This window comes from Lissotriton helveticus, chromosome 4_1, assembly GCF_964261635.1.
Source record: "Lissotriton helveticus chromosome 4_1, aLisHel1.1, whole genome shotgun sequence".
NCBI lineage: Eukaryota > Metazoa > Chordata > Amphibia > Caudata > Salamandridae > Lissotriton > Lissotriton helveticus.
The window spans coordinates 784,576,280-784,591,045 of record NC_136063.1 but is presented as its reverse complement, the minus strand read 5'-3'; the positions used below and the strand labels follow the sequence as shown (position 1 = coordinate 784,591,045).

General features: G+C 40.5%; 1 protein-coding gene across 1 annotated transcript in view; it reads left to right on the top strand.

Moving 5' to 3' along the window:
• The window catches only part of LAMA3 (laminin subunit alpha 3), a 1,062,926-nt gene that overhangs the window by 250,663 nt on the left and 797,497 nt on the right, over positions 1-14,766 (top strand). Inside the window, exon 4 of the mRNA XM_078687418.1 lies at positions 5,018-5,136. Coding sequence (XP_078543544.1) covers positions 5,018-5,136 — 119 coding nt within the window. The remainder of the gene's footprint in view (positions 1-5,017; positions 5,137-14,766) is intronic.

The window sequence follows — 14,766 nt, the reverse complement described above, 5'->3', positions numbered from 1 at the left end:
TATTTCCGGAAAAGTGCGGGGTACCAAATGTTGAGCGTGGATAGAAATAGCTCAAATCAAAGGTTTGAATCCCACCCTCCCCACTATAAGCTTTCCCCTCACATATAAACCTTGCCACCCTGGGATCCCTAAAGTTCACGATTACACAGTCCCCCTTCTGATCCTTTTGTCTTCGTCCCAACCAACTCACACTTCTTACAAGCAACATTTCTGCATTTGTATAGCCCGGGAGCGATCTATTGGTGTTAAGCCAAATAATGACTTTGTTTTCCAGTTCAGTTTCTAATTTATTCTGTTGGATCTCTGGCACACCAGTCAATATCACGGTGTATGGGGCATAGTCTGGGGATAGATCAATACATGGGTGCCTCTTTTTTCCACACTCTGGGCCTGCATCCTTTTCCCCTTTATTGATTGCATTTCCAATTAACTTTGGGGTGGCCTGCTCTTTGCTGGCCATCCCTCCAGATGCTCCTGCTCCCTCCCCGCTAAATTGTTTTGTATTTATTACCGTGGTAATACCCTCCTTGTTGGTGTTTTTTAAATGTCCTTTCATGCTAAATTGTTTGTCGTGTGGGGTGCTATTTAGAGTCCCAATAGGTTCTGGGGCTATTCTATCTTGTATTATACAATCTGAATCCACTATGGTGCCCAATACTTCCCTGAAGGTGTTTAGGTTGTCCGTAACAATTTTTTCTAGTTTCCCCAAATTTTCGTTAATTAATTTTATTCTTTCAAATAGGGGTAACATCAGCAACTTCATTAGATGTTCAATGTGTCCCAGAAGGCCATCGGGTATATGTATCATCTGTGGGGAACATTGTGGGTGCTCAAATATTCATTTACCTTGATCTTTGTTAGGAGGTACGTTGATAGCAGACATTTGAGTGGGCTTACCCTTATTCCCACCTAAATTAATGGTCATAGTGGTTTTAAAGATTTTTGGGCATCTACCCTTCTAGGCGCCTCCCCCACACTTTCTTTTCCCAGATTTCCTGAGTACATCTGTATCTCTGTCTTTGTCTTTTGTAAATCTTTGGTCAGGCAAGGTACTAGGTGTTGTGTGAGTATTTATCTCTCCCTGCTTGTTCCCTAGAATTGATATACTATCCCTCGTTGAATTTGCTGAGGTACAAACAATTGACCTGTCAGAACCTGCTAGCTCTATGCTGGCGTCCGACCAATCACCATTAGGTTGATACACTGATGGCCGCTCAGGTGTAACGCCTTCTCTAATCATACCTAGTGAAGATCTTTTAGAAAGGATTGGCTCCAATGACAATCTTTGTTCCGTTAACGCTATTTCGCGTTCTAGGACAACTGCAGCTCTTGTAATAAACTGATCTAGGGTTCCAGTGACGGTCCCTCCAATGCTAGCTGTCACAGCTTTCCTCCCCTTTCGTCTGTTATGTACCATTGTAGTTTACCACAGGGATTAAAAATAAAATAAAAGTAGCAAGACAGCTATACAGTGTTACAACCAAACCAAATACATGCAGTATATGAGTGCTGGAGTACAGAGTTACTCCCGCATGCGTGGATGGGGAGGAGGAACAATATAAAATCTTTCGGGTACACTTAGCTAAGGTAGAGTCCAGGTCCACGAAGATGAAGTTTTGGGGAGGTGGCCCAGCCCGGCCTCGTCTGACCCCGGATGGCCACAGATGGCCCGCCCTTTGCCCGGGCTTAGCCCGGCATCCACCCGCGCCCATCCCGCTTTGCGCGGGAGCTAGTTGATTATGTAATAGCGGGGGGAGGAGTCTAACAAGCCTCAGGTGCTCCAGGAGGGGTAGGGGGCCCAGGGGCTGCTGGGACTCGTAGTCCTTCAGTCCAGCGTGAGTAGCACGGGAGGCGCAGGACAAGATGTCGTAGTCCTTCGCTCAGTACGCCCAGCAGCAATCACCTCCCAAGTCAGCAATTTGGCCCCACAGGTACAAACAGCAGCAAAGTCCGCAGTAGGTCCTCACAGCGCAGCGGTACCCGCGCTAGTGGGTGCGGCAAGGTCTTAAGTGTTGAAAGGCTAACAAGCCTCAGGTGCTCCAGGTGGTGTAGGGGGCCCAGGGGCTGCTGGGACTCGTAGTCCTTCAGTCCAGCGTGAGTAGCACGGAAGGCGCAAGACAAGATGTCGTAGTCCTTCGCTCAGTGCGCCCAGCAGCAATCCCCTGCCAAGTCAGCAATTTGGCCCCACAGGTACAAACAGCAGCAAAGTCTGCAGTAGGTCCTCACAGCGCAGCGGCAAGGACTTAAGTGTTGAAAGGCTAACAAGCCTCAGGTGCCCCAGGTGGTGTAGGGGGCCCAGGGGCTGCTGGGACTCGTAGTCCGTCAGTCCAGCGTAAGTAGCACGGAAGGCGCAAGACAAGATGTCGTAGTCCTTCGCTCAGTACGCCCAGCAGCAATCACCTCCCAAGTCAGCAATTTGGCCCCACAGGTACAAACAGAAGCAAAGTCCGCAGTAGGTCCTCACAGCGCAGCGGCACCCGCGCTAGTGGGTGCGGCAAGGTCTTAAGTGTTGAAAGGCTAACAAGCCTCAGGTGCTCCAGGTGGTGTAGGGGGCCCAGGGGCTGCTGGGACTCGTAGTCCTTCAGTCCAGCGTGAGTAGCACGGAAGGCGCAAGACAAGATGTCGTAGTCCTTCGCTCAGTACGCCCAGCAGCAATCCCCTGCCAAGTCAGCAATTTGGCCCCACAGGTACAAACAGCAGCAAAGTCTGCAGTAGGTCCTCACAGCGCAGCGGCAAGGACTTAAGTGTTGAAAGGCTAACAAGCCTCAGGTGCTCCAGGCGGTGTAGGGGGCACAGGGGCTGCTGGGACTCGTAGTCCTTCAGTCCAGCGTGAGCAGCACGGGCGGCGCAGGACAAGATGTCGTAGTCCTTCGCTCAGTACGCCCAGCAGCAATCACCTCCCAAGTCATCAATTTGGCCCCACAGGTATAAACAGCTATCACAAACAAGGGGAAACCCGGTAAGCCAATGGCATCTGGGTAAATAACATATTATTCAAAAAAAGCGATGCCTTAGGTCTAATTGAAACAGTCTATTTATGAAAGAGCAATATAAATTATCTCCTCCTAAATGAAACTAATCATGTTCACAAAACAAATTCTACCTCATTTATATACCTCCATACCCAAAGTCCAGGGAGCACCATTAGTGCAGCACTTTGAAACTTACCAGCATACGGAGAATGATATCACTTGGACAGTCTTATGAGTGCTTAGTAAGGGTAAACCAGAAGAAATTGAATCCAAATTAGATAGGTTAGAGGCCAGACTAATCGAAAAATACAAGACAGCAACCAATGGTTTAAATAACAGAGATGAAATTTGGGCACTGATATAGAAAATTCTGTTATATTTCTATATTTTGGTACGTTTCTGTGTTAGATCAACTGTAACTGTGATACTGAATACTATGTGTAAAGGAGTTCTTGCGATTTGGTTTTTATTGTGAGGAGTGGCAGACCCTTCGTAATTGGTGATGGCTTTTCCTATTTCACTTTTTCAATATTCCTTTCTTTTTTCTTCAGGGCGCTATGTTATTAATGTTTTATATTCTGCAGTATAGTTTTAAACGTTACCAAGATACACGCGCTTTAATTAGTGAAAATAAATCTGGAGGTACCGGTCCTCTGGAGTAGTTTGTTTAGTCCGTGGCCCCTTGAGGAGTAGTCTGTTCTTTATGTCTGGGTCAGTGGGATTGTATTTCCGTACCACGTGGCCGGCGTTTAGACGCCACAGATCTAACATGGCGTGCGACTGAATACCACAGCGAACGAGCGCTACATCGCAGCTAAAGTAAGTAATTACCTATAAGTACGCGGCGTTTTAGCGCGAGGAGTGAGAGTTATTGACCCTAGTTACATTACTCTTTATTACCATGCAGATACCCGTGCCAAAAGGAAAAGCAATTTAGTTGCTCCGGTGAATCTGGCTTCAGTTCGGTCCGCTTATACTAGGTAAGAAACCCGTTATTAAGCACAGACCATATGTCTACATGATTTGGTGTTCGTGTATCTTACTTAAGTAGGAATACTGATGAGTGTTATTACATTCGTGACAGAGAGAGCGGCCAACTGAACACCCCTAGAGGCTTATTGGACTTTACTAATTACTTTGAAAAAAGGAGCCTACACTTGTGTTCGGTAAGCAATAATTGATTATGATTGGTATTATCCACCAATGCGTACCAATGGAGAAGTTAATACCTATATGTTGCGTTTTCCTGGTTCTTACAGCTATTTATCAGTACATCTGGGAAAGTTCTTCGGTTTTTGACAAATCGGTTGGAGTACACTAACTACGGTGATAGAGCCTCCGGTTTTAAGACATTTATAGTTTGTAGCAGAGACAATATATGAAGGTGGAGGTTTCTTCTTGACACAGTGGCACTTTTCTCTATCACTTTTCTGGATAAACCATTGAGTGGAAGGTGCAATATAGCGAGTGCTAACGAGTAGGCACGCTGTTTGGACTCAGTGTTGTCACATCAGGGTGCCACGTTTAAGTTGCTTTCTTTTCTTGGGTTTGTGCCTGACCACTCCAAGTAAAACATATGTATAAAATGTAAAATATGTAAATATGTATATATCCCTAATCTCTGAGCCTGTTCAATATTCCAAATGCATGTAGTTATATATGATTTTTTAATTTTGTAGACGGATTATCATTAGCCCTTGTCCTGATGAGGCCCGTAGTCAATGGGCTGAAACGCGTCGACACCCACGAAGAGACACCAGTTTTAAAACATCTTACGTTGTGAAAATATATATTTAAAAAGAGTTTAATAAGAAGACAGGTTGAAACAATATAGACCTTCCTTGCTCTTTTGATTTCTGGTTAGATCTTGTTTCACAGGAATGCTTAGCTGTACATGTTTATAGCATCCTCTTTTTCAAAAATTTGGGCTAACATATTTAAATCTTCTCAAGAATGTTACATGATTTGACAAATTATTCAGAAAGTGAAACATCTGTTTCTCTATATCTGAATCAATATAATGTATTGTTTTTTTCCTTTGGCAGATTCTAAAATTGACTGCATAGAACGTTTTGGAAAGGGAGTTAGGGAGCCCATCACTAGAGATGATGACGTCATTTGCACTACAGAATATTCAAGGATTGTGCCTTTGGAAAATGGCGAAGTAAGTACCAATGGTAGGTGACAGGAAGTGGGAGTAAGGGGTGTGCTTAAGCCTCAGACGGTACTGTGTACGCAGCTTGTGTGTCGACAATCCATTCAATCACTAACCTGCAAACTCTACTGTGGATAACGCTTGCTTGGTTCAGTTCTGTGCCTTCTCACATTTCTCATTTTTGTCAGTCGCCATTTTAGCATAGCCACTGACAGCACAGTCGCCATTTTAGCATAGGCATTCTGACTGCTATTCCAGAACCTACAAGGAAGACAATGATGCTTGGTCCTGATCCAGCATGATTTTAAAAATCATAATAGACAAGATGTTTATACATAGAAGATACAAAAGGTTAAAAGTACAAGTTGAACAAGTTAGACATAGTGGCACATGAAACAGAGAAAAGTGTGGTAGAAGCATCATTAAATCATGCTTTAAAACCTGAGATGAAGAAAACACATTTACAAAACAACACTAATACATAGAAATGAGTTGTGGTAATGAATTTATATGCATATGTTGCTTATTAACGCTTTTAACGAATATTGTGATGTTATGTGAAGTGGCCTAGTGATTTTTATGCTTTTTGCTGAGAATGCACCAGTTAGAAAAGTTAGTGCAAACATATGTAGCAATGAGGTACAAGATTGATATTTTGCAAAATGATATTAGAGACATTATAGTTTTGAAATAAAAATAGATTTTGTAGAATGAAATTTTAAAAACGTGCATTTATATGAATATCGTAACATTTTGGGGTCGATTCCGATTTGGGAAACAAATCCGTATGACGATTTGAATTTGTAGCCGTATCCGTACGAATCATACAAATCCATCTGAATCGCGTAGTACGATCCATAGTAAAAAAATACGTCCGAATCGTTGCGAACCGTACGAAAAACAAGGGAAAATCCGTACGATACAGACCCTGATAGTGAACCGTATGAATCGTAAACATGTCGTACGACCCAACAAGTACGATTCGGACCGGCGAATGAGTACGTGATTCATACGGTAAACATCGCGTATGAGCAATTGTACAGAGAGCCACACATTCACATAGGGTACGGTTCGTACACCCCATGACCGTAGGGGTACGGTTCGTATACCTACGATCATGGGGTACGGTTCGTACACCCTATGATCGTAGGTGTACGAACCGTACCCCTAAGATCATGGGGTGTACGAACCGTACCGGTGGTCCGTTTTGCACGCATTTCAAGTCAAATTCTGCTTTTCTGGACGTTTTGAGCTCTCGTAAAAAAAGAGTCATATGGAGTGTTGACTGGACGAATCGTACTTGCTGGGTCGGAAAATGATGCTTCGATCCGTACGGACATCACGTACTGCGCGTTCCGAATGCGATTTGTACGGATTATTGAGTTGTACGGGCTTTGGTACGATTCGGACGGAGAACTGCTTTGGGTACGCATCGTACTACATTGTACGTACGGGGACGTTCGAGGATTCGATTCGTACGGGAAAAATGCTTCATACGGCTATTAGTACGGGATTTTACCGAATTCGAATCGGCCTCTTTGTGTTAGTAGGGTATTCTTATGTTATCCATTTCTATGTAATAATAATTTGTGAAAGTTTGCTACATACTTCATTTAAATGGATGTATTATATTTTAAATAAAGGCTAAAGCTCATTTCATTTAAACATGTGATGCTAACTTAAAGGCCTTCTCGAAATGCTTCTTCTCTGGGGCTGACCTTTCCCCTGATTTAATACAATAGGTTGTTCTTTACATCTAAAAGTTTGCTTATTCGTCCTGTACATGACCACACCCTGGCATACTTGAATGCTTCTTCAACGATCACAGTGAAATATTCCTGTGGGAATAGAATTTCAGCTATGACTATAAGCCGCAACTTTGTATTTCTTCTCTACCAACGTTATGCCAGTGAGGACTTTCAAGGTTTTCTTTCTCATGACTAGCATGGGAAACCATCTCGATGTTACGAATGCTTTAGGTGGCACTATGTGACTATGGACATGTGATAGTCTTTGGATGGTGGTGTGATGCCACGTCGCTGAACATTGCTTAAAACGCTATAAAAAAGAAACACCAAAGAAAACGCAACAAACGCTATTGATTTTTGTTCCTTGACGAACGCCAATCTGATTTTTCTTACTTGAGACCCAGATGCTTTACTACTCGATCTTTTACATGGACTGTTTGTCAATGCTAGAATTGGTAGCTGATGGACTGAGACCTTCTTTGCAAACCCATTTATATATTTTTTCCAATTTTCCCTTTTATCTTTATCTCTAAGTTAATGGACTTTATGTCAGAACCTTTCCTTTTGTTTTGTAGGACCTGAGCTGTTAAAAAACTTGAACCATCATTCTGCCTTAATGATAGTAGGACTCTGTAACTCTGTAAACTGAACTTTATAACCACTCGCTGAAGACTTGTCTAAATGTTTGATGCTTTAATGCAAATTGTGACATTCTTGACCGAAGTCCTTAAGTAATTGCTTATTGTAATGAATTTTGATTCTTTAATATAATAACCAAATTAATCTAAATCTGTATGAGTATATAATGGAGTCCTGTTGGTTCTTCCGTTTTAAACTGTGCTAATGTACTGATGTTTTAAATGAGTTGTAGGGAGAATTAACAAGCTCTATCAGAACATCAGGTTTTTCTTTTATTCAGTCTTACTGTTGCAGAGATTTTGTTTGCATAATCCTCACTTAACTTCTTTAGGAGTTTGGGTCTTCCAGTTGCTATTCTTTATTTCTACAACATGATTGTGAGAGTGGTGTACTTAAATCTGATTTCAAACTTGTGAGTTGGCTGTCAACTTATGGTCCTCATTGCACAGCTAATGCTGAGTTTTTTCATCCTAATTTCCACCCCTCCTATTGGCGGAGAAAGATTAATCAGAGGATCATTGCCTCTGTGGAGACTTTTGGAAATGCTTCAGACTGTCCAATCCTATAGGGCCCAGTATGGTTAGAGGAGTCAAGAGAGTAAGCATACAAATGCAAAATTGTATGCATGCTTTACACTCCAACAGTCCTCCAGGCTTTTAATACTTAGTCATATCTCTTTAACAATTACTGACACATGATGTTGCAGCCTGGTATTCCTACAGGGCTCTTTATTCTCTACTGTTACATCTCATATCTCATTCAGATTCAGTGCTCCTTGAAGTTTTGGAAAGCATCTTTTCTTGCCATATGCATGAGCAGTCATGTAATTTATATATAGGTTGATACTGCGCAGCATAGTATTTTAAGTAACATCCTACATTACCTGAAACACGCATGTCATCAGAAGATATTCAGCAGACATTTAATGAATGAAGAGTTTGTTTGGTTCGTTTAGTAATCGGTTCCTGTGTGCATAAACTAGCTAGGAGTACTAGATTCCACTGGACCATGACCATGGCTGTCACCAAGTCTCCAATACAAGTAGTGTCTCTCAGCAATGGCTGTAGTATTAATTTCCTCCCTTTGTAGGCCTTTACATTTTACAGCAAAAGTCTTGTTTTGATTTGGAAGTACTCGACGTCTTACCAAATTGCTAGCACCACGCATTTTTATTTCTCACACTAATCTGAAATGCAGCGAACATCTATCAAAGGTTCAGGGTCTTGCTGGGTGAATATGCAGCATTACATTAGCATCAGAAGGGTCTACGTTTGTAAGACTTCTTCTCCTTACTTTCCAAAGCCATAATGATAGCATCTTTAAATATCGTGGCTTTCAACGCTTTCTAATGCACTTTTATCTTTTATGCTGGCAACATGTGGCCCTTACCCATCTCTGTCGAGTACATTTTTCTTCTCTAAAACAGTTGGAAGAACAGTATTGGCCAATGGTTTGACAGAGCCAGTATAAAGTCCTGTCCTCCACACCAAATACCCTGTGTGTTACTCCAACGTTTTTTGGCAACACTGACTCATAAGTAACTGTTTGATTAGAGTATGGCTGCCACCTCCTCCTAGGTCATTATGGACACTCTTTCCAGTCCTGAATTTTCTTATGATAACCTAATGGATTCTGGGTGTAGTAGCCTTGGTTTGCAGCCCTTGAAATAATTAAGACTAACATGCATTTATTTATTTATTTATCTGTTTAGTTACCTGAAACACACCTGAAAGCAATGATCTGGTCATGAAAAGTTCAGGACTGGAGACTGTCTTTGTAACAACCAGGAGGAGGGAGGTGGTCACCTTAGATTGGACGGTTCCCTGTTTAAATATCGATGTAAAAAATATAGTTTACAAAAATATCGATGTAAAAATATCGAATACAAAAATATCGACTCCCTATACTTAAACAGGTAAGCACAATAATATTGAATCAAAAATATCGAAGTAAGAAATATAGATGTAAAAAATATTCACTTAAAATATATATATAACTTAAACAAAATATATTAAATATTATTAATATTTTTAACAAAATAAATTACATTTAATATATTTTAAATAAATGTAAGAAATAAACGTAATTAAAAAATATAAACACACAAAAATGTGTACATATACATATATTTACTTAAATGTATTTTATTAACTATTATCTTTATTTAATTTATAAACTTTTTAAATTATATAAAAATAAAATATATACATATATCAATAATGTAAAATAAAATAAAACATTCTATAATTAATTAACACATTAAACTATTAAACATACATTTTGCAACACAACAATTACAATAGCAGGGAAAATGTTGGATAGCGGAGGGGTAAAAATTACTATTCCCACTCCAGTGAGTGCAACAGCAGGGAAAGTGCTGAATAGCGGAGGTGTACAAATTACCATTCCCACTCCAGAGAGTGCAAAGGCAGGGAAACAGTTGGATAGTGGAGGGGTAAAAATTACTGCCCCCACTCCAGTGAGTGCAACAGTAGGGAAAGAGTTGGATTGCGGAGGAGTAAAAATTACTATTCCCACTCCAGTGAGTGCAACAGCAGGGAACGTGCTGGATAGCGGAGGGGTAAAAATTACTATTCCCACTCCAGTGAGTGCAACAGTAGGGAAAGTGTTGGATAGCGGAGGGGTAACAATTACTATTCCCACTCCAGAGAGTGCAACAGTAGGGAAAGTGCTGGATACCACACCAATAAAAAACAAACATTTTAATTACATTTTATTATTATTAACAAAGATAATAAACATTCAGTAATCACACATTGTTTAACACTATAATATCCACACCCCACACCTAAAATTAATTACACAATTACAATTAATAATGACTGATTAATTAATGCAAATTAATTAACAAATAATGAATAAGTCATAAATAAAAAATGAATTACTTCCCACCATTTACACCTATAAACACCACAGCACACACCTACAATTAATCAACAATTACATTAATTAATAATTAATTGATTTACATTAATTAACAACTAATTATCAAACAATTATTCATAAATTAATGTACACATTTAACTCTCTAACATCACAATTATACAATTATGAATAAATATAAATTATTGAATACATTTCATATTATTAAATTACTTCCCACCCTATTCCCCTATAAACCCACAACCCGCTATGGAACAAAAAATGCTAAATTGTATATAAAACAAAAATAACTACTAAAGTTTTAACGCATATACTAAAAATACAAACAATTCTAAAAATAAATACTAAAATACATAACATGAATAATAAATCGATATTTTTAATAACTATATTTTTGCAATCTATAGTACTTACCTAACAATCGATATTCTTGACTACGATATTTTTTCCATCGATATTTCTATCCCACGATATTTTGACCTTGATATTTCTGTATATCGATATTTATAAATCGATATTCTAGCTCTGCACCAGATTGGACCAGATATAACTCTGCTTCTTCCATGCAATGGCCAAGCAAGCATATTTTTTATGTGGTCCTGGGCAAAGTTTAGGTCATTAAATTGATGGATCTCTGGCATAAGCCATCTGATGAATGTACTTTAAATGTTATCCATATGTACACTCATGTTACTATTTATATGGGGATTAGTTGTGTGCCTAATAGGGGGAATCACACAATCTAGCTTACATTCAGGTGTGCAAATGTGATGTGGTGTGGCATATGAATGTGCATTGAATGTCTTGGAATTTTCTCCAAGTCAACATGCTGTGTGACTGGTCTACATTCAATGTGTTGTTTTAAAATATGTGTGATTTGTGGGTCAACCAACTTGGCATATGAAAGTCCATGTGCCATTGGAAGTGACCTTTTTTGTAGTGTATAAAACACTGTAAAACATAAGGCATGGATCTAGCAGATTATGGCATGAATCCATGTGCGCTGTATGATAAAGTTATTTGTGATTATTGTACCCACAAGATGTCATAATTGAGGCCGCGTTGGTCTGATTTCCGCCTATATGTCCAGCGTTATTCTATTTTCAGGAAATCTGTCACTCTTCTCCTTTTGTGTGCCTTCCAGAATCAAATAAATACCTCCTTCGTTGTTGCAGTTCACCACGGTGTCCCTGATTAAAAGCGGAGGGTGATGGCTATAGAAGGGCGTAGTGCCTTGACTTAAAAGGATTCCAACAGTATTTCATTCCCTTAATTGTGCGGTGTTGTATTGAGTAACACTGTGTTATTAAAGTACTTTTTTCTACTAAAAAGGCTAGCGCTGGCCTGGGCAATAATTTGAGGTCTGTTAACCAACTGGATTTTGTAGTACGTTTAATATTACTACAATAGTACTGTTCATGTGCTACAAAATGCTTCCCTAACCTATGTGTGGAGTTTTCCACCTCCACCTCTCTTAACTTTTCTGTGCAGATTTCACTGGCCTAACTGCAGAGATCTCCACACATGTGCGTCTATGTTTTAGTAGTAAATTTGGTAGGGAGGGAGGAAGTGGCTGTAAATTGCGAAATCCTTTTTACTAAATGGAAGGGGTTAAGGGAGGAGCAAGGAGGGGATAAGGTACAGGTAGAGACTAATGTGTCGATTTTGATTGCGGAGAATCCGCATCCTCCGGGCCGGTGGAAGCCACCGCCAGCCCGCAGGATGTGGATTCACCGCCACGGTCACAGAAAACACCCACCGCCAGATTATGATGGCGGTGGGAACAGCGGCGGACGGCAGGTCCGTCCGCCGCTGATCCGCGGGGTGTTGAGCGCTATTTGGTGGCGGTGTCTGCAAGACACCGTCAGCCAAATTAGGATGTGTGTTTAAACATGCTTTTCTGTGGCGGCTTTTCCGCCGTGGAAAAGCATATGGAACTTTGCTTCTGGGGGCCCCTTGCGGGCCCCCAGGGTGAAGGGGGGGTGGGGGTGCACTTGGGGGGTACCGATGGTACCCCCTTGCATTTACATGCACAAAGCGGCAGGCACCGTGCGGTGCCTGCGCTTTGTGCATGTAAATGCAAAGCATGCATTTTTAACCTTGCGGTGGGTGCTGCTTCAAGCAGCACCCGCCGCAAGGTTAAAGATGCGGGATGTGACCGCCAGGGTGGCGGTCACATCCTAATTGCAACAGAGGGACCGCCACTGCCCCTGCGGACGGTCCCTCCACCTCAGGGGTGGCGGACGGACGCAGGTCCGTCCGCCATCCTAATAGGCCTCAAGTTTAGGGAGGGTGTTGCAATTTAAAATAACAATGTTAATATAGTATGTTGAAGTAATGCATTTATTTTGACTTCTTAAATATATATATATATATATATATATATATATATATATATATATATATATATATATATATATATATATATATATATATTTTCAACACGCTGTCACCTCGAGGAAAACTCACTTGGTTCGCGTCGAGTTTTACAACAAAGGAGCCGTGGCCACAATGTTCTGAGTGCAAAGAAGTTTATTCAGGCACGATGTCCAACGCGTTTCGGAGTTGTAGTCACTCCTTCATCACGGGCAATAAACATTGTTAAGGTGCAAGTAAATAAAGTTGAAGTCACATGGTCATGTATGAAAATGAAAAACAGACTCCCTCTATAGAGCTGACTGTGTTTTTGTCAATGTGGTAATACATTATATACCTCAAATTTAATTTAGTGCATGCTAATAATGCTGTTCATGATAAACCCTGTTTTTAAATCAAAAGACATGAAAGGAAAATTATTTTACGTAAAACTAGTCACCAACCCATCACGTGATGAAAAGCAATTCGTGCTACATATTACAATACTGCTCGATTAGTTATGAAAAAGTTGTTATCGATTTATACATGATGCAGAAACCGTGTCTTTAAGGAAAAACAGTTTACAAAGAAAAGCATATTTAACGTTTATATGCTGGCGCGAACTCGCGCTGCCGGTGTGCTTGAAGATTAAAAGGCAATGACAATCACACTGAGCTATGTGTTTGTCGTGTATGTACTGGCAACAAAAATTGATGCTACAATTAGCAATACATGTGCAATCACAGTACCCCTTATACGGATGTATTGAGTACATGAACTTCAATATTGCCCGAGTGGGCTTTTGAGACACTCCACAATGCCAGTGAATATCATATATATACTTGGTTCCATTACATGTACAAACAGTAGTGAGCGCGATAGGTGCAATAGTGCAAAATAGATCACGTCGTTGTTTGGTTGGTGTGTTGCCCAAGTGGGCCGTATAGTTCATGATTGTATATCAAGTAAGCCAAGTGGCTGACCAGGTCTAGCATAGAAAAGGGTGAATTCATTATTTTCAGTGAGGGAAATCTTACAATATCTGTAAAAAAACAGAAAACGAAATATGGGTTAAAACCAGACAAGTGACTTAGTACATATACAGTGCTAAAATTAACAAGTTTAAAAAATGACATCTTCCGGATAATAAGGTTAACAGTACAGCAAAGGACAACTAGATATACAGATGCGCTGCCAATCCCTCATCTTTATTGAGACCATTAGGTGCCAGGGTATTAAACCGAATAATGAGTTTAGATTCCAAGCATCTTAATTCAGCTTAATTGGCTGAAATTTTCAGGAAAATGGAACATTTTGTTTCTGAGCAGCCCCTGAAAATTTGGGAGGGTTTCGTCAAGGGGAGGTCGAGAAAAAAGGGGGGTCCCAAAACGTGTTTTTCCCATGCAATTTTCCATAGGGCGGTTGGCCTCACTTTTAGCCTGAACGGCTGAATGGATTTACACCAAACTTGGCAAAATTGTAGGGACTGGTAGCCCGATGTGCCTTTGCTATGTCTCAAGATATAGGCTCCAGTGGTTTTTACGAAAATTAACTTTGAAAAATATATATTGGGCTACATTGGGCTATATATATGTTGGAGCCCAAATGTAGCCCAATGTAGCCCAATGTAGCCCAATGTAGCCCAAAGATGGCCACCAGAGACAAAAAAAACAAATGTAGCCCAAATATCAGCCAGATGTAGCCCAACTATAGCCCAATGACAGAATGTCCCAGAGTGTTCTAAAGAACAACTAGAGTGCTAACAGTCCTACTTATTACAAAGGTATGGCACACCTGAAGCCATCTTGATTGGAATAAAGTGGTAACTCTTAAAACATTTAATTTAAAAAGGAACAAAATGAGGGGGTTCATTTTGCCATAGAAAGTATGATTAGCGAATATATGACGAAATCCCGCATACCATCAGTCCGCAAAAAAAATCCTGCATGTACTATTAGGCAGCAAATTAAAATAACGAAAACTTTTAGAACGA